Source organism: Schistocerca cancellata, chromosome 2 (assembly GCF_023864275.1).
Source record: "Schistocerca cancellata isolate TAMUIC-IGC-003103 chromosome 2, iqSchCanc2.1, whole genome shotgun sequence".
In the NCBI taxonomy this organism is placed as follows: Eukaryota; Metazoa; Arthropoda; class Insecta; order Orthoptera; family Acrididae; genus Schistocerca; species Schistocerca cancellata.
The window spans coordinates 768,687,701-768,714,774 of record NC_064627.1 but is presented as its reverse complement, the minus strand read 5'-3'; the positions used below and the strand labels follow the sequence as shown (position 1 = coordinate 768,714,774).

Below are 27,074 nucleotides of genomic sequence, written 5' to 3'. Positions count from 1 at the left end.
CGAAGATCTCTTGCCAATATCACAGTACTATAATTGTGTGTGTTTTGTTGTTTCTGGGCGATGGTTCTGGAAGGGGAACTAGTGCTGCAAAGTAACATTTTACCATTTGGTTGCATGCAAGTACAAGAAGTGATGACAAAACTAACAAAGGAAAGACAGAAATTGTACACAATGTATAACAAGTGTTGCGGTATAATGACATACAAAAACAGTGGGGCAAGAAGTAGGATTAGTTGCAAAAAGGTTAGAGATGCTTGCCACCACAGTTGAGCAACTTTCGCACTGCAGTGATTAGGACTCTGATCGCACCTGCCAGTCAAGATCAGCTGCAGTGTCTAAATTCAATTTTTATCGTGGTTCAAGCAAAAGTCAGGACGAAATAAATCTGAGGGACGGACAAGCGTTATTTGAGCTTCGACGGTTTACGATCCATAAGAAAATTAGTAGTGACATGAATGATGAATTAGCACAGGAAACAAATGTATATGCATTGAGTCAGAGGAATTATGTGAAAGATTGTGTAGAGTCCATGACACACTCATGTGTGCTAAACTGAGCTGGTCTGAGATGACGACTGACAGAGATGAAGAGCAGGCAACACTTTGTTTCAATCCAAAAATACACACTTTCCCCTGATCCCGCGAATGATCAGCACCCATGTACATGGATAGTTCAATTTGAAGCGGCATTGCACATGTCATGGATTCCACTATTGAAGATGAATTTCGTGTGTGGACATTTGAGGGAAGAGGCAGTCACATGGAGAGTGATTGCTAATTGACGATTATAAAATATACCCGCAGTTCAAATGGGCATTTCTAATTTCTGATCCAAAACCACTGAGGACCAGGTACAACTGAGTATGTTGGTGATACAGGCTTATAATGATTTAAGAAACAGAAATTCAGTTTTGTTCTTTAACGAAACTGTAAAAGAAAATCAGTACCTTGAAGCACCATACGACGTAATGGAGTTGGTGAGAATATTTCTAAGCAAGCTTTCGCACAAACTATGGCAAGAAATCGTCACAACTGGAAGAAACATTATGTAAGAGCTTTTCAGTGTTTTTGACAGGAGTCGGATTATGACTGTGATCGTGATGTACGAGTACTGGTGCAACAAGCGAGAAATAATCCCCATTCAGGCCACCAATTGGAAGACTCAAGACGCTGGCCACACTATACCAATCATAGCGGAGGTCACTGGTCCTTGAGAAATCGCTATAATGGCAAGTATGACTTGGGTAGGAATGAGAGTGCTGAGTTCTGATCCATCACTAGAAACCATAGAAGTGCAAACCATTTATCGGCCAAATAGTGCCCCAAGTGTGGCGAAGTCAGTAACTTGACAAATTGACTGGAAGTATATAGACTAGAGAACAATGTACATACCAAAATAGGACCTCTGCCGTTATTTTGAAATTTGAAGAGATAAGGACATTTCTATTGAAGAAGAAGATGACGTGGAGGTTTCTGGAAACCCAGTACTTAGGATTATGATTGCTAATGAGGAAATACATTATGTCATCGACACAGGAACCCAGATCTCTGTGGTGACAGTGTTTTTGAGACTTGTCTACAGGAAAAAGTGTGGTCTAAATTACCATTGCACAAGACAGACGTTAGATGTGCATTGACAGGGAATATAGTAGAAGCAAAAAGTCAGGCTAGCATCGATTTTTTTTCCAGTGACATGCAATGTGGGCAAATTTCGTCTCTCACCAAACCAGTACCAAATGATCATAAATTTTTACGAGAAGTTCGTCTAGCATTTGTTAAGGGTAACACGATCAAGCTATGTATCTAGTACTGGATGGAAAAAGACACTCTGAAAAAGACTGTTCAGTGTGATTTGTTATTGCATACTGAACAGAGTATCTGATATGGGATGCAAACAGTAGTACGATAAATGATGAAATAGGCCATATAGAATGAATTGAAGCAAGTAATCCACCTCTTAACATTTTAGTGTCACATAAGCATGTATTCTCTGACACTCTAAATAACATCAGAAATTTGTGTACCATTTCAAGATCGAGTAACACCTGAATTTCTTTTCGTGGCTATATACCATCCGATTAATACATAAAGAGAGGACTGAGGAATTTATATTGACTGTGGATGCACAGGGAACGATCGAAACAGTGACTAACTCATACAGAAATCTATTGTGTGTGCCAAAGAAAGATTGGTCACTACACTTGATACTTAACTCGTGACAAGTCAGTACAATTGTAGAACCAGAGATGAGCCATCCTGAAATGCTAGGAGAGCTGCTACAGCGCTTCCACGAGGTAAAGATACTCGCCTCAGTGGACTTTGGTGCAAGTTATTTGCAGGCGGAACTACAGCTGGAGTGCTAGCAATGTAAGCATTCCACTCTTATGCCCATTGTTAGAATTTTAAGAAGTTACCGTTCAGGCTGAATGTGTCATCAGCTGCGTTTATTAGGGCTTTGTACTTGGTAATTCCAGAAGTACCGAGGAAAAAAGTGATGTTGTATGTAGGCAATGTCTTGATTGCAGAGAAAGTTTGCTGAGAGCATAACGAACCTCTAAACTGTCTACTGCAGGCGTTCAGAGATCATGGAGTGATAGTGAATCTAACAATATCAGAGTTTTGGCGCTCAGAGGTTAATTTCGTTGGATAAGTGGTCGTCTTCATAAGGAATTTGTCCTGATTTGGAGTAGCGCCAGACTGTGTGGAATACGAAAGGCAAAACGACAAGTATGTGCCTTTCTTGGCCTAGACTCGGTGTCTAGATGTCAACTGCTTCCCGCCGGCCGGGGTGGCCGAGCGGTTCTAGGCGCTACAGTCTGGAACCGCGCGACCGCTACAGTCGCAGGTTCGAATCCTGCCTCGGACATGGATGTGTGTGATGTCCTTAGATTAGTTAGGTTTAAGTAGTTCTAAGTTCTAGGGGACTGATGACTTCAGAAGTTAAGTCCCATAGTGCTCAGAGCCATTTGAACCATTTCCACAGTTTCCTAGTACACCTGTGGGACTTCGAGAATTTGGTGCAACAGATCTCTTCAGCCCCCTTTTGTCCCCCTTCTGAGGACAAGGTTACGTATCTAGCACATACTGATGACAGCGGAATTAATATTGAAGTATTTGACCTTTGGACCTTTATGCAGAGTTACTGCAAAGGCGGTATGTAAAGCATTTGTAGAGTGTGAGGCTTGAGTTTCTTATGGCGTACACAGTGCTCAAATAACTTACAGGAAAACAGCTCTTGGGTGACATCATTGACAACCGTTGATATTTAGATAGGTGCACACCCTCTCATTTTGAGGCAAAACAGCAGCAAGTAAGTGCAATGCAAATGAATTTAAAAAATCAGTTTTCAGAGGAGAAACTCTGGAACGATAGAACACACACACACACACACACACACCAACACACACAAAGCACACACACACACACACAGTAGACACCAGCACCATCACACAACCAAAGATGAGCGACATCAGAAGTTATCAATAACGAAAATTAATTACCAGAGGGTGAGGTAGCAGAAACTATATCCATCTGTTTTCTTACAAGGAAACAAGCAGGATTCCATGCAAAATTTAAGCAAGAACCTTCATCTCTCTTTATAAGGCCACTTCCGAATTTAAAGTTCTTCCTTAACAACCTTATCCTAATCGCTGAGAGTGTATGCCAGAATCTGCTTGGCATATTATTCCGTAGGATGACTAGTGCCAAGACAATGTACTCCAACAGCAGATTTGCTAAGTGTGTGTGATTCTTATGCTCAGTACAGTGGCCCTGTACAGCCCTTACATTCAACCAACGTATGGCATATGCCACAGTTGCAAGGAATACAGTAGACACTCACATTACACAAACCAAGATCATCCTTTACAGAGCCTAAAAGGACCCTAGTCTTAGATGGTGGTCTAAAAATTCTTTTTACTTAATTTTTCCGCAAAATACGAGCATCCTGTAGGAAATGGCCCCTTCATAAGGTAAAAAGACCGTTTGAGTGTGATGCCACTGGATGATGTGATATGGCATCACACTCTAACAGCCTTTCTATCATCACTCACCTGGAGCAAGGCTGGTCGTTAGAGCAATACACATCTGATCCGTCTTTCACTATAACCATTCTGATGAACGGTGACCTCAAGATGGCTAACTCAGCTGACAAACTCTCAGGATGCAAGATGACGTTGACCGTGTGAACTAAGGTACCAAGTATCCTTTAACGCTGAGCTGGCTGGCGACAACTACAAGAGCAGCTAATATGAACACACAGAGGGAGCTATGATTGGAAGCGCATTGTCACATATTATTGTAAATTTGTTTATACTATACGTGTAGTGGCAGCTCTGTAACATGGATGGCTTTTTTTTAGATGTGTAGGCAATACTTTTGTTGTTTTGCCTCATGAGAGTGACAGTTTGAACGACTCTTTAGAACACCCAAATTCAATCCACCTGAATATTTGTTTCATAATGGAGGTGGAATATGTTGGTTGCCTTTCCTTCCTTGATGTGTTTGTCAGGCAGAAACCTGACAGCATCCTGGAAGATGCTTTTATAGGAAGCCTGATCACACTGACTTGTATATACAGAGTGATACTTGTCACCATCTGGCTCAGCATGAATGGGTACTTCATACCTTGGTTCATAATGCCCACGTCATCTTGGACCTTGAGAGTCTGTCAGCTGAGTTTGCGCATCTTGTGCTCACCTTTCATCAGAATGGTTATAGAGAAAGACAGAACAGATGTGCATTGCGCTGTCGACCAACCATGCCCCAGGTGAATGATGATAAAACCAAGGTGGATCACAGTCTAATGGCCTTTTTACCGTATGCAGGGAGTGTTTCTGACAGGATTGGTCGTTTTTTGCAGAAATATGTGAAAAGTAATTTTAGACCCCATCCAAGACTAGGGTCCTATTAGGCCCTGTAAGTTATGATCTTGGTTTGTTTAATGTGGTGTCTACTGTATTCCTTGCAGTTGTGGCCTGTCATATATATGTCAGACTCTCAGGACTGTCGACGACTAGTGTACTGAGCAAAAGCATCACACACACACAACAGTTTAGCAAATCCGATATTGCAGAACATTATCTTGGCACAAGGCATCCTATATCTTGGCACCAGGCATCCTATGGAATATAACAACACGGAGATTTTGGCATGCACTTCCAGTTATTGGGAATGTGTTGTAAAGGAAGCACTTGGAATTAAATTAGAAGTAATCTTACAAATAAAGATGGAGCTTCTTGCTTAAATTCTGTATGGAATCTTGTTCTGTCCCTTTGAAGAAAAACAGATGAACGGAGTTAATGCTACCACATTCATTTATCATTAGTTTTCACTATCGATAACTTTTGATGTCAGTCATCTATGATTGTGTGAGAGCACTAGTATATAAATACAAATATATAAATAACTTATGAGAATGTAGCCAGGAGACATCGTTGACAACCAGTATCCCCACCACACAAAAAACACACACACACACAACCTAACCCACTCGCCCCCCCCCCCCCACACGCACGCACACACACACACACACACACACACACACACACACACACACACATATATATATATATATATATATATGTGTGTGTGTGTGTGTGTGTGTGTGTGTGTGTGTGTGTGTGTGTGTGTGTGTGTGTGTGTGGGCGGGGGGGGGGCAGTGGGGTGGGTTGTGTGTGTGTGTGTGTTTTGTGTGGTGGGGATACTGGTTGTCAACGATGTCTCCTGGCTACATTCTCATAAGTTATTTATATATTTGTCGAGTGCTTTCTAAGATAAGTTGAAAAGTGTGCAAGGTCACATCAGATAATGGACCTCAGTTCTGATCACGAAGATGGATACAAAACAAGATTGCAACAATTAATGCATCTTGATACCACTCCGCATCAAATCTGGCAGTAAGCATAATGAAGAAACTTGTAAGATGCTGATAAGGTCAATGAATTAGTTAGTTAGCTAGGCAAGCCGAAATTATTCGCTTGGTAATTGAACATATACAGTGAGCATCACAGAGCTATAAAAACCGTCAGAAAGGCGGGTTTCGTGTCATACACATGGAAGAAGGTAACAAGAGCTTGGTTAAGGCACATTACTTATGTAGAAAAAATTTTTAACATATACAGTGGACGATTTCAGGTCCATAGAATTAGCCACTAAAATGTGGCTGAGGTAGGGACGCTTCACACGAAAAAATCTTGTACCATACATTGTGTGGCCGATCTTAAGAACTACTGAGGGTCAATTGATGTGTGAGAGTCTGGAGAATAACTGTCTGAGGTATCTGAAACATCTACAGTCAGTTTGAATTATTTTATCTCTGTTGTTTATTGTTCAGTAGTTGCTATTTTTTATCCTAGAAAATAACAGAAAATGATATGATTATTTGTTGTCTTGATATCTGATACATGTTGTGAAAAGTGGGATGTTCTACATTTTTCATTTTGTGAGACAGACTGATTGAGTTGTGAAGAGGAAGTTTTGAAGTCTCGAGAGGGATTCCTGAAATGAAAATATCAGTCATGGCTGGAAAGCAAGTTTTTATTGTCGGGTGTGAAGCGCCTGTTGTTATAGAACAGCTGTAATATTTGAGCAACAGAGGTAAGTGCCTGCCATTGTAGAAGCAGAGGTAATTGCCTGCTAGAGTAGAAGAGTGGAGGTGCATGCCTGTAAGAGCAGATGTAAGTTGTAGGACTGGAACAATTAGAAACTTGTAGCTGGTGTTCATGCTTTTTCAGAGATGCTTAGATTAAGTGACCACTAATGAGAATGTAATTTGAAGATTCCCTAAACATGTTAGATGAGAGATTTGTGTGCACTGAATTGTAGTGAGAGATTGAAGGATGTGAACCAATCCAGATCATAAGAGAGGTTACCAAGATCAAAAGACGGAGTGTACATTAATGGAAAAGCATATTTCAAATGAGTGAGGCGTGTCAACGCCTGCAGCAATATTTGTGATGTCCATTGTGGGCAAAGCTTTGTATGTTGTTACGTCAGAATGGACATAGATATAAAAATCGTGTTTCATTATCATTTCTATGTTATGAATGATCAAGTATATAGTTCCTGTGAGGTTCGCAGATCATATTTTGGGAAAGTATCAGATACAATTGACTAATGGAAAAGAAGAAATTTATGGTGTGGATATAATGTTTTTCATTTGAATGTAATTTTGTATGTACTGAGTAGCCCAGTTTTTTTTGTCCTGTTTCAAACAGTGTTGGATAGTTATGAACTTATTTGTACATTCAGATAATCGAAAGAAGGTATGGTAGTTAGCAGTGAACAAATAGTACTTTGTGCATCAGGAGTGAAATATATGGTAATGCCATGACTGAGTAATTATAAGGAAACAACGACCCCCTACTGTCGGCGGTCATGCCTAACGGCATAGTAAAATTCTCCCATAGTTTTGTTGTTGTTGCATTCTTGTACATGGGCTGAATGCAAGTTGCATCATGGTGATGGCTTTTATAAATTTTGTTAACCTTTCCTTATCCTACATGGGGCTCACCAACCTAAATATCAATATTTTGTCATGTACAAATAGTTATTAAGAATATCACTGAAATGTCTGTCTAAGAAAGTAATTTTTTGTAGCAGGAAGATAACAGTGTATATTACACTGCAGAAAAATGGATAAGATAAGAGTGTGCCTCTAGTATATAGACTAAGAAACCTGTTGTGTGTTATGAAGAATTTTACACTACAGTGGAGAAAAACACCTAGGCCAGCTAAGACTCTCGTGGCCTACCGGAGCCAGGTGGAACAACACACAACCATTCATACCTAGTGACAAGGGAGGCTCTCCACTGGCCCATTTTCAATCTCTTGGCGCCACGAGGGCAGCATTACCTGCTGTCAACTGTCCTCACACTACCTGCCATCAGCTGCCCTCAGTGGTCATTGCAGACGACGCTCAAGGGGATACCTGCTGCTTTGGCGACTGCCAGCTTTCTGTTCATGTTGCCGCAGGAGCGCTTCACAATAAGCGCCGCCCAACAGACCCGCTCATGGCGTCACACACTGGCCGAGCGACCGTCCACCATCGCTGTCTGTGGCTCGCGTGCAAGCTCTTAGTGGAAGCAATACCTGAGGAACTTCTAAGCTGTGATTTGTTGTGAGGGAGCACCATCTAAGAAGCCCATTTGCTGTCATTGGGAGAAGCCCACCATGGACTGGAGACATATTTTACTTTGGTGTGGTATGCATTTGTGCACGTGTTATGAAAGGATTACTAATGAGCTTTCTCATGAACACTGGTTAAATATCTTTCGCCTTCAGTAACAAAGATAGAAACTTTCTCAATTAAAAACGAAGAGAACGTATCAGTGAGATTAACGACTGTGTACTGATATCAGTCAGCTCCTAGACAAATCATGAACCTTTGAACTGCAGGTGTCATGAACACAATACTCCAGAGAGTATCATTTGTGTGGTATCTCAAAGGACATTTCTTCGTAATGAAGATAATCCAGCGGAAATAACAAAAAAAAACTCTTAATTATCTATGTATGGGAGTGATGAGTAAGATTATGTGGATGCCACATCTCCAGTGAGTTTACTTTCTTTCAATGACTGCCATCCCAGTTTTGGCGTAAGAAGAGATGTCAACTATAATAAAAATTTAATCGTCTCCCCTCTGTTTATTGATGTGATGTTCGTGTGAACAGTTTGATGGTATAAAAAACAGTGAAAGAATGCGGTGTGTCTCACATTATTGTGCAAAATGTATTCTTACGAAAATCTTCAGGTAGATCAAAAATGGTTCAAATGGCTCTGAGCACTATGGGACTTAACATCTGAGGTCATCAGTCCCCTAGAACTTAGAACTACTTAAACCTAACTAATCTAAGGACATCACACACATCCATGCCCGAGGCAGGACTCGAACCTGCGACCGTAGCGGTCGCGCGGTTCCAGACTGAAGCGCCTAGAACCGCTCGGTCACAGCGGCCGGCTCTTCAGGTAGATCAAAGTGTTTTACGTTTTGTGCGATACCAGCCATATGAGGACGCTGTTTCTATGCATTTTCAATTAACACTGTGGTATTGTGATCCACATTGGCAATTGCATCCAGAGGTTTTAGTAAACTTGTATTATTCAAAAATAAGGATGGAGTACAATTTATCATGCCATTACATATGTTTCTACTGCGACACATGCTAATGAGATATAGACACACAGACGCTAACGTGTCATTTACTACCTAGCCTCTTGACTATAATCATTGACTTATTGCAATTAGAGGTTCGTTGAACCTGAGGTAAATTTTGTAAAATTTGTTAATCTTTGTTTCAAGTAATTATGAAATTAATAAAGTTTTGCTTTTGCATATTGATATCTGTTTGCAGATCATGTATACTACCGTTTTCCTTTTAACGAAAATGACTTACGTATAATTTATGTAAAATATTAATCAATTCATTTTGTTCTATAAAGTTTAAATAATTCATGTTTATCCACTAATGAGTGCTTGAAATAATCTATAATGAACACAGGGGTTGCAATTGCCCTCTGTGTCACCGTTACTATTTCATCATAAATAAAAAAATGAAAAATATATGCTAGTTCCTGCTGTCGTATTGTGATAGCTATTCCAGCATAATTTTTCTCTCTAGGATTGGTGTGATGATAGGGACCTCTTTCAGTCAGTTGTCATGTATTTGTCTTTGTAATTCGTAGCTACTCTGAATTAGACTAGCAGACTGGTCTCCTATTTTTGTTATTGTATTTCTGTACTAGAAGAGGACTGCGTAGGGACTCATTTTTTATCGATTCTTATTTTTGTTTTTCGCATCAGCAACCTGTTTTACTCTTTTCCTATAAGCCACTCAAAGAAAAGCCTCTTCAGTGTGTGGATGTGCGGGTAGTTGGATGTGCACGTTTACCAGTAGTGATCAGGGAAGTTATTCTTACTTCTTTTTGTATAGTCTTCGGAACTTTCTGTTGAATCTTGTTCAAATATTGCTTGTGTCCCGATTTGCCCGAGGACAACAGGCATCCTACCCTTTTCTTTTTTTTTTGTAATGTTCGCACTTGCAAAAGCGTGCCAGTGCGAAAAGTCATGGATATTTGCTAGCGAACTCTGTTAAAAATTTTCTTCGGTTAACTGAAGTGAGTCCAGAACAAAGACGTCGTGCCTCTACTTAGCGTCCTCCAGATTGGGTAAATGCATGGCCCTTGCTGACAGTTTCTGCAGTTGGTCCGCCACCGTTCACTTCGTAACGATGCTCCGGACAATGGCGACTAACGTGGGAAACTAGAGGATTTAAAGAGGACATTGTACTTGATGCTGGCATGGCGAGCGGATCGTGCACTTAGCAGAACACTAGGTGTAAGTTCCAGTTTAGATCAGATTCGTTAAACATTTCGTTTTTCGATGTAGGTAATTCTCGCTTTTTCTTAAATTAACAACCAAGAGAAGTAAAGCTCGTTGGTATCGTGTGAAGTGAATATTTATTTCTTAGATTCATCAAATTATCATCCTAAAATTCAGTAACTGCTCTTCTTTCCGACTGGAATCGGTACGTGGTTGTATATATCCAAATTTACGTGTGCCGAATTTCCCGACCAGAATGAATACTCACAAGTCAGCGAAAATAATGATAGCTTGGAATTATTGGAGCTTTAGTCAGTATGATGGACTTAGGTTCTTGTTCGATTTGAGATCCATCTTTAATGATAGTGCATGTTGGTATGCAAATCTTGGCAACCTCATCGGAGAGTTGTGTGTTGCAGTGTTCAGAGGTTATTGCCGTGTCAAGAGTATTCATTTCCTGTCAGGGACAAAGACCCTTTCCTGATATGAAACGTAAATAATGTTGAAGGGAAATCCATACCCATCTTAAGAAACTATGTTAATAAGATTAGTCCTGGTGGACCAAGTTTGAGTCAAGACAGAATATATGTGTAGCTAATAAATTTTTGTTTAATGGACTATAATTCACTCTTCATTCTCCTCCCCCCATGTGCACTACGCCGTTTTCCTACATCCCCCATTGAAAGCTCTAATGGAAAGAGGCTTGCCTGAGAAACGAATGTGTAATAAAACCCATTCCTTGGATTGTCGCTCTGAGGTGTCAGTATTAATTTGCGTTGCACTTTTCAAATAATTCATAGGTGAAATATAAGTAAATCTTCACATAGACTTCAAATGACGTTGCCGACGGTGCCACAGGGATAAACCAAAGCTTTCCCCTATTTCTAATAAGAATCAGATTAGCTTCCAAAAGTCCGTGACATATGGCAAAAAGTGTGATCCGAAAACTAAGATATAAAATCTGAATAAGAACCAGAAACTGAAGCAGAAGGGTCTAAAACAAGATACAGGTACCTCAGCAAAATTGTACAAAGCACGCAGCCAGTTCTAAGAAGGTAGTACCCCCCGTTCGTAAATATTTGAAGATCGTCGTTATTTATCGCCAACAAGAGCTGCTGATAAAATCTCTTTGCGGAACAAACAGTTTCGGACCATGGACCATCAACAGCATTTACAACATCGTACTAAGCGATATAAAATCCATGAATTCGTCACTGTTGTCACGTAGTAATATAATTTATATCATAAAACGTGCCAAACAGTTCACTCATTCACGTTTTATCAATAATCAGCAACAACGCTATGATGCGAGGCATTCTACAAACTCCGATCGTAGCGTTATTAATATAGAATGAACGAGTGAACTGTTTGACACATTTTATGACTGAAGATTTAATTTCTATGACGAGGTGAAAACAGTGACAAATTTATCGATTTTATTGTGTGACGCCATTGATTTTATATCACCTAGAACGATGTTGTAAGGACTTTCATGAACCTGTTCATGATCCGTAGACCCAAACTGGTTGTTAAATAGAGGAATTTTATCAGCAGCTCTTAGCGGTAAAACGAAACTTCGTTCAAGCCGCCACTGTTTGGACAGCTGTTTGAGACCACCTTACCCGACGATTTGATGATAATGTCCAAGAAACTTCTTGAACACAAATGGAATTTTCTAAATACATGTGCAAATTCATTCCCCTGTGATCTGTTATTCAACTACAAACATTTTATTTCTCAGTTGCGTTGCTTGTTCTCGATGCAAACAATAAGTTCATGCTCATTTATGAAGGAGCTTACGAGAAAACGCGATAGTTGAATTACCAACAAGGAACATTTCAGAACTTCAGACACGGGTCTCCCTTCTTGTGAAATGTGTCACTTTTCCTGAGTGCAAATCTGATAAAATTATTTTTGTCATAGCTTAGAGTGTCAAGTTGAAAGGTATTTTTAATAATGACATTACTTTTAACTGCAGTAAAACAGATCAAACTGCTTTGCCATCGTTTGAAAATAATGTGCTAGCTTCATTCATGCATTTTGTAACATCCGCTTAGGATCAGTATCCCGGTAGGACAGTACGCAGCAGAATAATTGTTTCCGACTGTTCAAAACTTCGGGATAATCATACTAAAAACTGACAGCAGGTGCTGCAACGCAACGGCCACAACCACATACTGTGTTCTATCAACCAATTCTCGGTTGTGAGTCTCAAGACAAATAAGCAAACTGTCCATAGGAAGTGTTGCGCGATCCTCGGCGTGTTCCGAATCATCACGTACTGTTAATGTAAGTAGTACTCTTCAGAAGCACGGCAATTAATTTGTACTTGATAACTGTAGACTACATTAATCAAAATGTGACACTCTCGGAACATCTGCTTTGATTGAACTTATAAATTAAAATGAACTAAACTGTTTATTTAGGGGGGAAAATGTCCGCAGCTCGTGGTCGTGCGGTAGCGTTCTCGTTTCCCACGCCCGGGTTCCCGGGTTCGATTCCCGGCGGGGTCGAGGATTTTCTCTGCCTCGTGATGACTGGGTGTTGTGTGCTGTCCTTAGGTTAATTAGGTTTAAGTAGTTCTAAGTTCTAGGGGACTGATGACCATAGATGTTAAGTCCGATAGTGCTCAGAGCCATTTAGGGGGGAAAATCTCAGTTTAAATGATCTTCAGAAAGAAACACGTTGTATTGTTTTCACTGAATAACTTTGTGTTACTCCTCATTCGAATTATCATATGTTTTATTTTCCGTTTACTTCGATCATCGTATCTGTAAATTCTTAGTGAATAAAAAGACAGTAGTAGGGGAGAGTGGTGTACCTTGGAGCAGTTTTCAGATTTTCACCTCTAGCTCTGTGTCTTATTCGACTTTTAAATAATGACATTCATTTGCTGCAATCTGTTTGTAAAATTACAAAAATTATTCTGGAAAATGAAGGTTTTTTCCAAATGCAAGAAAATGTTCCAATCTATATGTACCGAGGAGCAAATATTCTATCGAAATTTAAAAGCATTGAATAGAGAAAAGCTGACCAATACCGTATTTAGTCAACCGTTTCATTTTGCTCTACTACCAATAATCAGTAAGTGAAATAAAATTAAGAACAAACACTATAAAAATTTGTTAAAAGGTAAATACACTTTGAAACTGAAGCTGCTGGTAACTAACACAAGTTCCCGCTTTCAAAGCACGTAAAATTGTTAACCCATTAACGAAATTCAATAAATTTGTAAATACCTCATGTTCCATGGTAAAAGACCCCCTGTGCAGCCTAGTGTACGACCGACGCAGTATGGTTTAATAGTTCACGCGTTATGTAACCAGTTTTAAAAATATATGGAATTTCACTTGTCACAGAACTGCGTAGGTATAGATTTAATAGTATACTGCAGATAGCTCTAGTATGCTATGCAACACTTACATATGTAAAAGTTGAAATATTTACAAATTCTCATGTTTAGCAACCACAAAATCTGGAGAAAATTTTGGAACAGCTTATGGTGGTCTCTGGTGTACCACCTCTTCATGCGTTTGTAAAATCAGTCACTAGGCTGAAATACTGATCAAAATAAATCATTTGTTTCTAGGTACCCTATCCTCTAGGCACAAATGAATGAAAACAATGTGTTTACATTACTATTTGAATATTTTTCTATAGTATAAATCATAAATTTGACGTCTGCTATTTCCTCTTACTAGCCATCGTTATGAACTAAAAGTCTATTAATTAACAATATAGGTCGTGTGGCTCCCAGCATATTGGTAGCCACTCGATTTGACGTCATTGCAGCAGAACGCGTCAATTTCGCTGTTTCTTGGTCAGTTTGTGTCACCAGACCGCGTGTGCGCTATTCCCAGAGTGAAAAGTTTAAGATGGTCACCGGGAATCTAAGCTCAGTTTCGCGTCATCAGCCATCGATGATATCAGATTAGTGAAGCACACAATGTTATCTATGCAGTTCTTTCCTGTTCACATCATTCGAATAATCACACTCAACATGACAAGATTCCTCCATCGTGTATTGCATGCTACTGGAAATAGAATAGCTTGCACATATACAGCTCACTACGAGTAGAAAGCCGAAACTCCATTAGTGAGTCAGCTTGTTAACCTACTGGTAAATAACACACAGCCTTTTCTCGCTGGTAGTGTTGTGTAACCATTACTGCTTGTTTGCTTGAATCTCATGAGACATGACACTTTGTGGCATAAATAATGGAAAGTAATCGAGTTTTCAGGACATGTGCTCTCTGGATCCACACTGAGGGCCGAGTATGCAGGAACATTTCTCTCTTAGTTGAACCTCACAAGAGGCGCAAAGATTCGTGTTTGACTACTGTAACTGTCATGTAGCCTGTCGACTGAATTTCCGCTACTCGCTCGGTCTGCGCGATCTGATAGGAGCATCCAGCATGGCCGTTTGCCACCTTTTGCGTGAGTCACTGCATACAGGTTTTCGAGCGTAGTTTCAGTACACGTGACTAGTCAACAGTTCTAACATCTTTCGCCAGCAGCCGCTGTTGTATAATGTTAGGTAATTTCTTCTTTGTACATCTAACAATCGGCACAGGAGTGGCACCACGTCGTCTCTTCAGACATGTCTCAGTTTTGCGTGCTGCATGATGGTATGTGGCGCCATTGTGTAAACAACACGATTACCTGTAGTTAACATAGCTGGTAGCGGCAGATGCTACATTTATAACGTATTAAGGCCTGTGACTTTGCCCTATCTTCGAGGACTCCTTGGTGTTGTCAACAAGATACGCAAGACTGTATGTTGCCTTTGCCGTCTCTACCTTCCTCGATGTCGACCTTCCTCGGTACGGAGGATGTTCGACTGTTGCGCTGGATATCACGATACGTAGGCCTCTCACGCCATGAAAACACCTTGTCATGGGGTGACTGAGAGACAAGAGGGCATCACTCGCCAGCCACTACCGTTGATGAACTCTGCCGAAGCAGCATGTAATGATGTACTATATCTGTCATCAAACTTCAGTTCGATTTGTTTCCTAGTCAGAGGAGTACGTGAATAAAGCAGTAAAATGTCCCTCGAAGACTCGCTAGTTCGGCAACGCCCTCCGTGCCACGCACCCACCTTTGTTGAGGACATTAAAATTTTTCTGTCAGAGACTTCGACACCCGTTCAGCTGAATTGTACCTCGCGACTGCTCTAGCACCTGAGGGTAGGCAACCGCACCTAAGGTTGTTAACAGTGGCAAAGATTGTCAAATACATAGTGCTGTTGCTCATCGCACTGCGAACTGTCGGAATGTGTGGGAATCAACGTCCAAAAGGAAGGCGTGGTTTCATTTACGCCCCTTCGCCATCTCTAGAGGGCTTTTCGTGTCGCCTCTGAGCGGCGGTGTGTCTGAAAAGTTTTTCTCTGCCACCCGTAAGCGTGTCGCGGTTCTGACGTCTATTGCAGAGTCGTAAAAAGAAGTTGTGAAATATGAGTAAGAGGGGATATAATGGCCTTGCTATCGTGCGAAACGTCCACGACAGCTTTGGGCAGAATTGTGGTGAAATTTGGTGCCAGTGTGACATCAGGAACCCAGCTAACACCTCACATGAGCTGTGGTGCCCTGAAACCTCATCTTCGGTCTCGGCGGCGCTTCAGACAGCAAGCCAGGGTACATACCTTCTCCAACGAGCTGCATCTTGTGCCTCCGCGAACAGCAGCTTGCCGACTGTTGGACCTCATTTAGAGTTTGTAGGCAGAGTGCGGACCCTGAAAGAGAAAGGTGCAATTTCGGTTAATGACTCCCATGATCCACGTGGAGACTGATCATGTAACCTCAGAAGATTTTGGTGAAATTGAACAATAAAACAGGGAAAGAGCTTTATTGAAAAACGGATCATCAGGAATAACTAGCAATGAATGCGATCTTGGGTATTAAGTTTTTTCAAAAGAAGTTTAATTAAATTCATAATCCTTGCCCGCACCTTAACAGTTCTTCCCACTTTTGCAGATGTATAGGCTTCTTTGGCTATCGGGTTACTCAAAGACGAATAGAAGAAAGAGTAACCGCGATTTGACTGTGTATTACTGTATTTATGTTCTGTACAACCCAGATTTCGACTTTTATACCATTATCAAGTACAATGCTAAAAGCTGGAACATGCAAATAGTAATACACACAGTAAGGAACTGAAAATTCTTAAGGTCCATTGTACCTGCTAGACATCTAGGAAAGTCCCTGCTCCAAGTAAACTTCCTTGTAGTATTTAGATCTGCATCTATTGTTAATAAGATATGGCGTACATGCACATGGATGCAGTATGCTTTGCTGAACCCAAGTTATTTTCTTTAGATGTGTTTACTTACTAAGGAGCAATTACCCCACGCCATATAATTAATAACGCTTTATTAAATTCCTGTAAGCGTATTATGGGTGCTATATATTTTCCCATTCTTGTATTTTATTTCGCATTCACACTTGGATGCTACAGTGTGGCTGCAGTCCCATGTTATACTTTCCCCACCGTTGCCCCCCCCCCCCCCCCAGCTATCCATCACCACTGTGCCCCCCCCTTTCCTACCCTCCTTTTTCTTCACCTGCCCCATTTGTCTGTCTTCTTAAACTTCATTCTGCATGTGTGCCAGTTCTCCAACCGCTCCACGAGTTCTCATCGCCCCCCCCTTTCCATCATGACTACAGTGTGTAACAATAATCCAATCCACTGGATTACTCTCTTAACCCCTACCCCCATTTCTTCAATTCCTTGTACATTGTAATGTCCGTTGTAGTTTCTTCCTGCACCCGCCTGAGCTTTCAATTCCTTGTTATTCGCTCTGACCGTCGTTATTTCTTGACCCCGCCCCCCCATCTCAAATCTTCTCCCCCCCCCCCCCCCATCATTCTGATCTACCCATTTTTTAACACTCAATTAAATATTCATTTATGTTTCTTATGCTGTTTCTCTCCTCGAAGCACCCCACTCCTACATCCCCCCTCTACCCTTCCCCCCTACATGTACCTACTTCCAACACTAGATTTCCTACTTATCCATTCCACTAACTGTCCTCTATAGGATAGGCGCCTCTCCCTCTCCAATCACCTACACCACCTCTTGCCCTTTCAGTCACACCCTATACCTTCTTCCTTTTCTTAATCTTATACGACCTTCACATAATAAATAATATCTACTCGCATTTCTTTTCCCCTCATTTCCACCCCCCACTTTCCCGCCCCCCTCCTTAGCATTTTTCATTCATATTATTATATTTTACTGTATCATTAACTGCAATTCATTTGCTTCTGTACTTTATTTCATCTGTTGCTTACCGCCTTCGGTTTCTTCATGCTACGTATGTATCTGATGTTACACATAAATACAAAGATAATTATTCAGAATGATGCCTCCAAAGATAACCACACGCGGTCAGATGACTCCTAACACGTATAAACTTATATCTGTGATACATCTATGTTTACTATGCCTTTCAGAGTCTACATCCTTTTACAGTTGCACCTTAAAAGACCTGTGTTAATCTTGTTTAGGTGCTTTGGACTACCTTAACAGATATGACATGTTAATGATCTAGGAAGTAAGGGAATATCTCGTAATTTTACTTCAGTATGCATCTAATATATTTTTAAAATTTTCAATTGTTTGCTATGTGTTTTACTATTTGCATGTGCTAGATTTTAGCACTGTACTTGAGGTACATGGTAATGGCATAATCTAGATACTAGAGAAGATAAATATAGTAATACACAAACGGCCGTTTACTCTTTCAAAAATATTGCGTGACTGTGGCTCAACACTATCGAAAACTTTTTAGGAGTAGAAGAATTTCGAGAATAGTAACACCCTGGATCATGTGATGCAGTGCTGAGCACACTGCGCTTGCATTCGGAGGAAACGGGCTTCAAATGAATGTACAGTTACGAGGATTTAAGTTTTCCAAATTATCCCCTAAATGGTGTAAGGTAACTGCGAAAATAATCTCGCGGTACAAAATATTTTTCACCTCCTTATAAGAACACAATGATTGATTTGGAGTGCTGTAGATGGTGTAGATTTAGTACCAGGCGGTCATATGACCCTCAACTTATGAAGTTAGCATAATGTAGGTTTAGTACCAGGCGGTCATATGACCATCAACTGGTGAAGTTAACATGGCAGTTGTACGGATCAGACGTACGCCATGGAGACGTGGCAGAGCGGTAGGAAGGAAGTTCCGTGTTTGAACTTTCCCATGATTACACGGTGGAGGAAGTTGCGCGATTTGTTGTATCAACGTGGACTAGCCAACGTGTCTATAAGGAACCATGTAACAAGTTTTGAGAACAGTGAGCACAAAAAAAGAATCCTAACGGATGGGACCGTATCACGACTTGTCAGCGACAAATCCAGTAGGAATTGTTGCAGTTAATGCTGGTCCATCTCAATTAATTTTGGAGCGAACACTCCGATGCGAATTGCATGCAGTGGACATTTGGAATCGGACATCTCGCAAAGTCCAATGCTCACAGAGGCACATGGTTACACGTTTTCAGTCGGCCAAACACAGAAACTGGACGGTAGCTGACTACAGGCCTATAGTATAGTCCGACGAGTTACGTTTGTACCTCTTTTCGATCGATATAAGGCGTCGAGTGTATCAAAGGCAGAATGACGAGTTTAACTCGTAGCGTGTAGAGCGTGTAGTTAAGACTGGAGGTGGTTCTGTAATGTTTTGGGGTGTTTCTCGTACCATTACTTTGGCCCATCCATTCAGGTTACCTTGAGAATGAGCTAGAATCTTTAGTGCTACGTTCTCGGTTACCGCGTATTGCCTTTTATTCTAAAACTTCATGAGTATTCGGAGGACACTCCCGCCCCTCCGAGATTAGAACAGCTGTGTTAACAGGGCTGTACGATTACGTTTCTGGTTTTACAGCAACTCAGGTTCCCTATCGCACGTCAGCTGACCCGCTAATTCACGCGAACTTAATTCCACAGAAAATGTCTGGGACTGTTTGGGAAAGCGCAGTTCGTTAACTCTTCTGGGCTAATCAATAATGAATGGGTTTAGGTGGATATGGCATACCCCAAGAAACTTGTGGATGCTGCTACTCGCTGAGTTGAGACTATTTTTGTGTTATTCGGTAATTTTATATAAAAAAGAATAATTTTCTGTAGCAAAGTGGACAAAGATTTAGGAAAATGGCCAATAAAATGTTTTGTATGGAGTGTCTTCGTGTATGACGCTGAAACTTGGACACTGAGAAAGAAGGGTAGAATAAGGCTGAAAGCTTTAGAAATGTGGACATGGTGGAGGATGGAAAACATGAATTGGATAGATGGAGTGAAAATGAAAAGGTACTGAGAAGAGTGGGAGAACAAAGACAATTACTGGGCGTAACAAAAAGAAGGAAACGAAACTGGATTGAATGTATATTAATAATGAAGGAGGGGCTTATAAAAACAGTTAGAAGAGTATGCGGAAGGAAAGAGCAGGCGAAGTAGGAAGAGATTGCAGATGACGGATGATGTATTGAAGCATTAGGTCACATGTAATAGAAACGCAGGGGACGTGCTAATATAGCAGAAAACTGATGATGATGACACGTTAACAGCGAGATGTCACGTCGCGGTGATCAGTTTTTGACGGTGTAGTTACCTCCTCTGACATGGATAAAGCCGAATTACTTCCCAGTCCTCCTCCGTTCCGAGGCTCTGTCCGTCTATCGGCATTGAAGACATTAAACTTTTATCTTCCCTCAGAATCTTAAATTGACTACTTTCACTGTTGAAAGAGAGATGAAGAATTCCATAGATACCGCTTATTTTATTGTTCTTGTAAGTCATTCGTCGTTCTGCACGTCTTTGTTGCTATTATTTTATTTTATTTACATGTCAAGTTCCGTAGGACCAAATTGAGGAGCAAATCTCCAAGGGCGTGGAACGTGTCAGTACATGAAAATACAACATAAAAGTAATAGCAGATAAAAGTAAAATGTTTATGAACCCGAAAACAGACAATCCATAAGATTAAGTAAACGCAAACAATACAACAAGAATCAGCTTAATTTTTCATGGAAGTCCTCGACAGAATAGAAGGAGTGAGCCATGAGGAAACTCTTCAGTTTCGATTTGATGAGCGTGAATGACTGCAAAGATTATTGAATTAGAGTGGTAGCTTATTGAAAATGGATGCAGCAGTATGCCGCACACCTTTCTGCACAAGAGTTAAGGAAGTCCGATCCAAATGCAGGTTTCATTCCTGCCGAGTATTAACTGAATGAAAGCTGCCCATTCTTGGGAATAAGCTAATATTGTTAACAAATGGTTCAAATGGCTCTGAGCACTATGGGACTTAACATCTGTGGTCAAAAGTCCCCTAGAACTTAGAACTACTTAAACCTAACTAACCTAAGGACATCACACACATCCATGCCCGAAGCAGGATTCGAACCTGCGACCATAGCGGTCACGCGGCTCCAGACTGAAATGCCTAGAACCGCACGGCCACACCGGCCGGCTATTGTTTGAGAGGCCAATGTCAAAATACCCAGACTCGTGAACAGGGGTCGACAAGAGGTTCGTGAACTTACACCACTTATTGCCCGAACCGCCCGTGAGCCAAAAGTATCCTTTTAGAATGGGAAGAGTTATCCCAAAATATAATACCATACGACATAAGCCAATGAAAATAAGCAAAGTACTTTAACTTTCGTGTCGAACGATCTCTCACTTCAGATACCGTTCGAACAGTAAAAATGGCAGCATTAAGTCTTTGAACAAAATCCCGAACGTGGGCTTTCCACTACAGTTTACTATCTATCTGAACACCTAGAAATTTGAACTGTTCAGTTTCAGTAATCATATGCCCATTCTGTGAAATTAGAACGTCAGTTTTTGTGGTATTGTGTGTTAGAAACTGTAAAAACTGAGTCTTATTGTGTTTTAGCGATAGTTTATTTTCTACAAACAGTGAACTTAGGTCATGAACTGCAGTATTTGAAACCGAGCGAATGTTACACACAACACCCTTTACTACCAAACTAGTGTCATCACATCACAGCCATTCTCAACATTGTGAATGGTGACTTTTTGCTGTCTGTTGCTAAAGTAAGAGGTGAACCAATTGTGAGCTACTCCCTATATTCCGTAATAGTCCAACTTCTGGAGCAATATTTTGTGATCAACACAATCCAATGCCCTAGTTAAATCATAAAATATGCCTAGCGTTCAAAACCTTTTCTTTAACCCATCCAGTACCTCACAGAGAAAAGATAATATAGCATTTTCAGTTGGTAAACGACTTCTAAAGCCGAACTGTCCATTTGATAGCAAATCGTATGATATAAAATGATCAATTATCCTTACATACACTAAACACTGATGGCATAGAAATAGGTCTGAAATTGTCTACATTATCCCTTTCTTCCTTTTTATAAAGCGGCTTTACTACTGAGTACTTCAATCGTTCAGGAGACTGACCATTCCTAAAGGAAAAATTACAAATATGACTAAATACAGGGCTGACATGTACACCACAGTACTTGAATATTCTGCTAGGCACTCCATCATACCCATGAGAGTCCTTAGTCTTCAATGATTTAATTATTGACCCAACACCCCCCCCCCCCCCTTGTCTGTATTACAGATGTGTATTTCAGACATCAATCTCGGAAATGCATTTGCCAAGAAAGTTATATGATTCCCTGTAGAAACAAAATTTTTGTTTAATTCACCAGAAATGCTCAGAAAATGATTGTTAAATATTGTACATATATCTGATTTATCAGTAACAGAAATATTTTTACTGCGAACTGACTTTATATCATCGACGTTTTGTTGCTGACCAGACACTTCTTTCACAACTGACCATACGGTTTTAGTTTTATCCTGTGAAGTAGCTATTCTATTTGCATACCACATACTCTTTGGCTTCTTAATAACATTTTTAACCACCTTACAATACTGTTTGTAATGGGCTACTATAGCTTGATTGTGACTACTTCTAGCATTTTGATGTAATTCCCGCTTTGTTCTACATGATATCCCTATCCCGCTACTCAGTCACCCTGGCTGCCTATTACTGCTAGTACCCCTGTTAGAACGTTCTAATGGAAAGCAACTCTCAAAGAGAACGAGAAATGTGTTAAGGAAAGCATTATGTTTATCATCTATGTTATCGGCACCATAAACATCCCGCCACTCTTGTTGTTTGGCAAGGTTTAAAAAACTCTCTATTACTGTTTGTACTTACGTGTGACATTTGTTTGAGTACAAAAGCCTTTTACTGTCGAAATTTGTGCATCATGGTCTGAAAGGCCATTCACCCTTTTACTAACGGAATGCCAAACTAATAATGAAGAATGAATAAAATATTGTCTATGGCTGTGCTACTGTTCCCCTGCACCCTAGTTGGAAAAAGCACAGTCTGCAACAGATTATGTGAATTTAGGAGATCTACCAACATCCTTTTTCTTGCATCATCATATACAAAATTTATATTGAAGTCACCACATGTAACTAATTTCTGGTACTTCCTACAAGATGAATCAAGAACCTTCTCTAGCTTGAGCAGAAATGCTCTGAAGTCAGAGTTGGGGGACCTATAAACAACAAATATCTGTTCAGTGCAGTGCCGTGATACGTCTATAGTCTCAAATGGAAAGCCTCTGAATTGCCAAATTATTTAAGTGGTGTTCCGATATACCAATAACTTCAGAGTCAACATCTATAAGCAGTTCACTAACTTTGTCTATAATACCTCTTATATTTTGATGAAATATGCTAATTCCTTCTCTACTTGGAAACATGACGTCATCTGAAGGTGAGCCCTTAGTTAGAGGGACTTCCTTCAAGCAGGTATACCTATCAGCTGACTTCAATCTAGAAAAGGTGCAGTTCTAACACCAACTACTACAGGAATTTTTCCATGAGTAATCCCACCACTACCCACTACACTGTCACCTATAGGCTTTGCCAGTCTCCCCTTCCCATACCTATTGAGGTGGAGGTCATGCCTAGTGAAACGCAATCTACTGACAGATCCAACTGGCACCACTGAAATGTGACCCATGCACTCTGCCATCAGCGTTCTCTCCAGCCCCATGTTCACGCGTCCAACAGCCGCATTAAGATGAGGCCGATCATGACGCTGTAACAGTTGCACGAAACGCACATTATTGCCACCAGTTTGAGTAGCTATCTTTCTATCAATCACTGTACATCGACCGTAATGCGAGTTCATCTGTACATCTTGCCGCAGTAGTTGTGACTGTAGATAACTCTATCGAAGACATACTTCCCTGTATGTCTTGTCTCTTGGAAGAATATGAAAAATGTTTTTATACCCTTCGCCAGTGTTTCTGATGATTATATCTCTTTCCTGTGACCTTTCTGTCAAAAAACAAAACTTGCTAAGGAAATGTGAAGCACCAGCGATCGGTATGCTGTCTTCGTGAAAGGAAAGAGCGCAGCGGTTTTTTGAGACAAAGCGGGACGCCCTTGGCATGCGTGGCGTTTCGCTGATGCAACAGCGTCGCTGTGCGCTCGGCTCGCCTTGGACCTCCTCCCAGGGCCCCTCCGAATTCTTCGCCACCGACTTTCTTGTTCCACGCATTGTTTTTGTGGGCAGGCAGCATGCGGAGCAGGAATCGCCTCTGTCTGCTGAATATACTTAAGCTGCGAGAGGTGGGTTCGAGTATAGAGTGAGGACGAACAGAGAGTACAGTGCCAGTAGGTTTAGTTTCTGTCCTTACCGATGCAGAAATGGTGAGTTCTGAGAGTGTATGCAATAGTAAATAGCCGTTGATACTAAAACGAAACAATTTAAAAAAAAAGGTATTACTGAAAGAGCACATATCGTGACGGTCTTTTGTTATCGCGATCATCTCACGCAGTACTTAGTCAGCATTCTTTGAACATAATTATGTCCCTGGCTCTGTGGTAAGTGCGACGTACGACGAGGGCAGATTCTTAATAGATGCTCCAGCTAGACGAGTGTCAGCTAAGATGGCTACGTTAGCACAGTGCCTGACGATACGTTAGCCTGCACTCGGGACTTACTAATAAATTAATAAAACGTAGCTTTCCGATTAAATTGGTAAAACTAATAGCAAGTTCACTTGATAAGAGACCAACATCGATATTCATAAATGACCCCAAATCAACACCATTTATCCAGTCTCTGGAGAACCTCAAGGAGCAAAATTATCACCTTTTCTTTATACATTATATACATCAGATATTTCTCCACCAATCAAGTGGAGGCTTTTATGCATATGATACGGCTTACTGGTGCCATGCATCTGCAACTTAAATCCTACATAGATTAGCACCACAATATATCACTGTATTTGAACGGTGCCTTGCCAAATGGAAAATATGCCCGATGCTCAGAAAAGCCAAATAGAAATCATCATAGAAATTTGACGAATTACGATCCGCAAAACGCAGAAGATTTTACATTAACATTATGAGGAAAACAAATGAGACCAACGAAATCCATTAAATACCTTGAATCGCTATTGACGCAAAGATGACATAACAGCAAGCAGTCAATTAATTAATCATGAAAGCAAGGAACACACTAAGTTTATGAAAATTAATAAAAGGAAAATGGCATGGAGTATCTGAGCCTACGATCAATATTAGAATATGTAGCGCTGATATGGGTAGCAGTTTCAGCACACACGGCAAAAATTTTCAGCACCGATAGGATTTAAGAATAGTATAAAGACTGAATCCAAGCACCAGTAGGAGAGGACTTTAAATTAAATTAAATTTATTAATTAAATGTAATTAAATTAAATTAAATTAACTGCAAACTTTGGATTGACAAGATTGCGAATAGAAACCAAAACAACAGAAATGCTAAACCGGTCCCCATTTAAACTTATTTTTCCACAATATCCATACCCTCCAAACAAAGCTTCTGAAGCCTTACAATCAATCTACCTTAGGAAAATAATATGCAGGCAAATCTACAAGAAAATCATATTTTACGACATCTCAAAGAACTCAGTCAGGAAGAAGAGTGATCTAACTTACATGAAATCTTACTGAGGTCTTCTTAAGATAGGTTTTTCCTCGGAACTTGGACGAATGGAGGTTTTATAATTTCCTCCCTGGTACAGTCAAAGAGATAAAATCCAAATACTTAATAAATAATCACCACAGTAGAAGGACATAACTTTGGCCTAAATGAACCTATCAGTCTGTTCGAAGCTGGGCTCGCCATCCCCATCAGGGGGGAATGGGAAAGAAAAAACATTTCAGTAGGAGACATCATCACCTGGTAAGAACAACCGTTGGAAGATATCAGGCGCACTCGTAAGAAGCGGGCACCTAAAGCGGAAAAAGTCATTTGTTTGTAACACTCGCTGACAGTATTCATCCTCACCTCGTGGAATGATTAACCTTTGTTTACCGAAAATACATAAGATGAAATCAGAAGCTCTCATAGCGCAGGGAACATAGGGACTATACGAAAATATATCGTTCGGGGCACGCTATGGTGGTGGGACATTGGATTCGCATTCGGGATGACCGGGGTTCAAACCCGCGCAGGTTCATCCAGATTTACATTTTCCTTTATTTCATACATCGCTCAGTGTAAATGCCAGGATGATTCCTTTGAAGAAAACGAAGACGATTTTTCCCTTCTTCCCACAATCCGACCTACTTACTCATTTTGATAAAGTAAGTGAAATAAGCACCCAGTCACCAACAGGACAATTTAATAATCGTTAAAATGATATTTTATGAATTTTCGGAAAGTGAGTTACGTATGAAATCATAGTTTCATGTGCAGGCAAGGATCCTATGCTCGAGTCCCGGTCCCGCACACAGTTTTAAATGCCAGGAAGATTCAGATCAGCCCACTCCCTCTTGTAGAGTGAAAATTGATTCTGGAAATCCACTATGATACGTAAGTATTTGTATTTTTATACCAGGAAGAGTACTGAACTTCTGCAACTGTATCACAAGTTAGTTGTATTCACACAGAACAACAATAAATTCTGCAGTGTCGTGTAACGAGAATTACATAGATCTATTAGTCTACCACGATATTATCGCACCTGGGAGTGAGTTTACGTTCGCTTATCGTGAGTCAGCTGGTGATCTGGGTTGGCAGTATATGCGCAATTCACCTGAAAGCATTGAGAGTGCGATTAGTTTCCTATAGCCATCTCTACACTTGTTGACTGTAACGTCTCCGCTTGTTTCCAATAACACCCAACTCCAATAATAACGTGGTTGAGTAGTAAATCAGGAAAATACAAACGTAACATCGAACGAGAGTAAGCAAGTTTTTCTTCCTGAAGGCGTTAATGCACACAAGAGCTGATGGGTAAGGTCCAATGTCCATTCGCCATGCGTATCAATAGTACCCTCTGGATTCAAAACGTTGCGCAGATGCTGAATGATAAGAATAACAACCCAACAGATTATGTAAGTGCAAGGGAACAGTAGGTTGCCCTTGCAATAGAATGTGCAAACGCAGGAGAATACAAGATTGCCGCACATTACGTACTCTTAATTTTGAGGTGGATTTACAGTCACCAGAAATGCGTTCGGTGCCGGCCATTGTGGCCGATCGGTTCTAGGCGCTTCAGTCTGGAACCGCGCGACCGCTACGGTCGCAGGTTGGAATCCTGCCTCGGGCATGGATGTGTGTGCTGTCCTTAGGTTAGTTAGGTTAAAGTAGTTCCAGGTTTTAGGGGACTGATGACCTCAGAAGTTAAGTCCCATAGTGCTCAGAGCCATTTGAACCATTTAAACCACAAATAATTTTTTTA

General features: G+C 40.6%; 1 protein-coding gene across 1 annotated transcript in view; it reads right to left on the bottom strand.

The window, feature by feature from the left end:
• LOC126162594 (uncharacterized) overlaps positions 1–27,074 on the bottom strand; it is a 176,820-nt gene that overhangs the window by 127,124 nt on the left and 22,622 nt on the right. Inside the window, exon 2 of the mRNA XM_049919197.1 lies at positions 15,965–16,054. Within this exon, the coding sequence (XP_049775154.1) occupies positions 15,965–16,054 (90 nt within the window). The remainder of the gene's footprint in view (positions 1–15,964; positions 16,055–27,074) is intronic.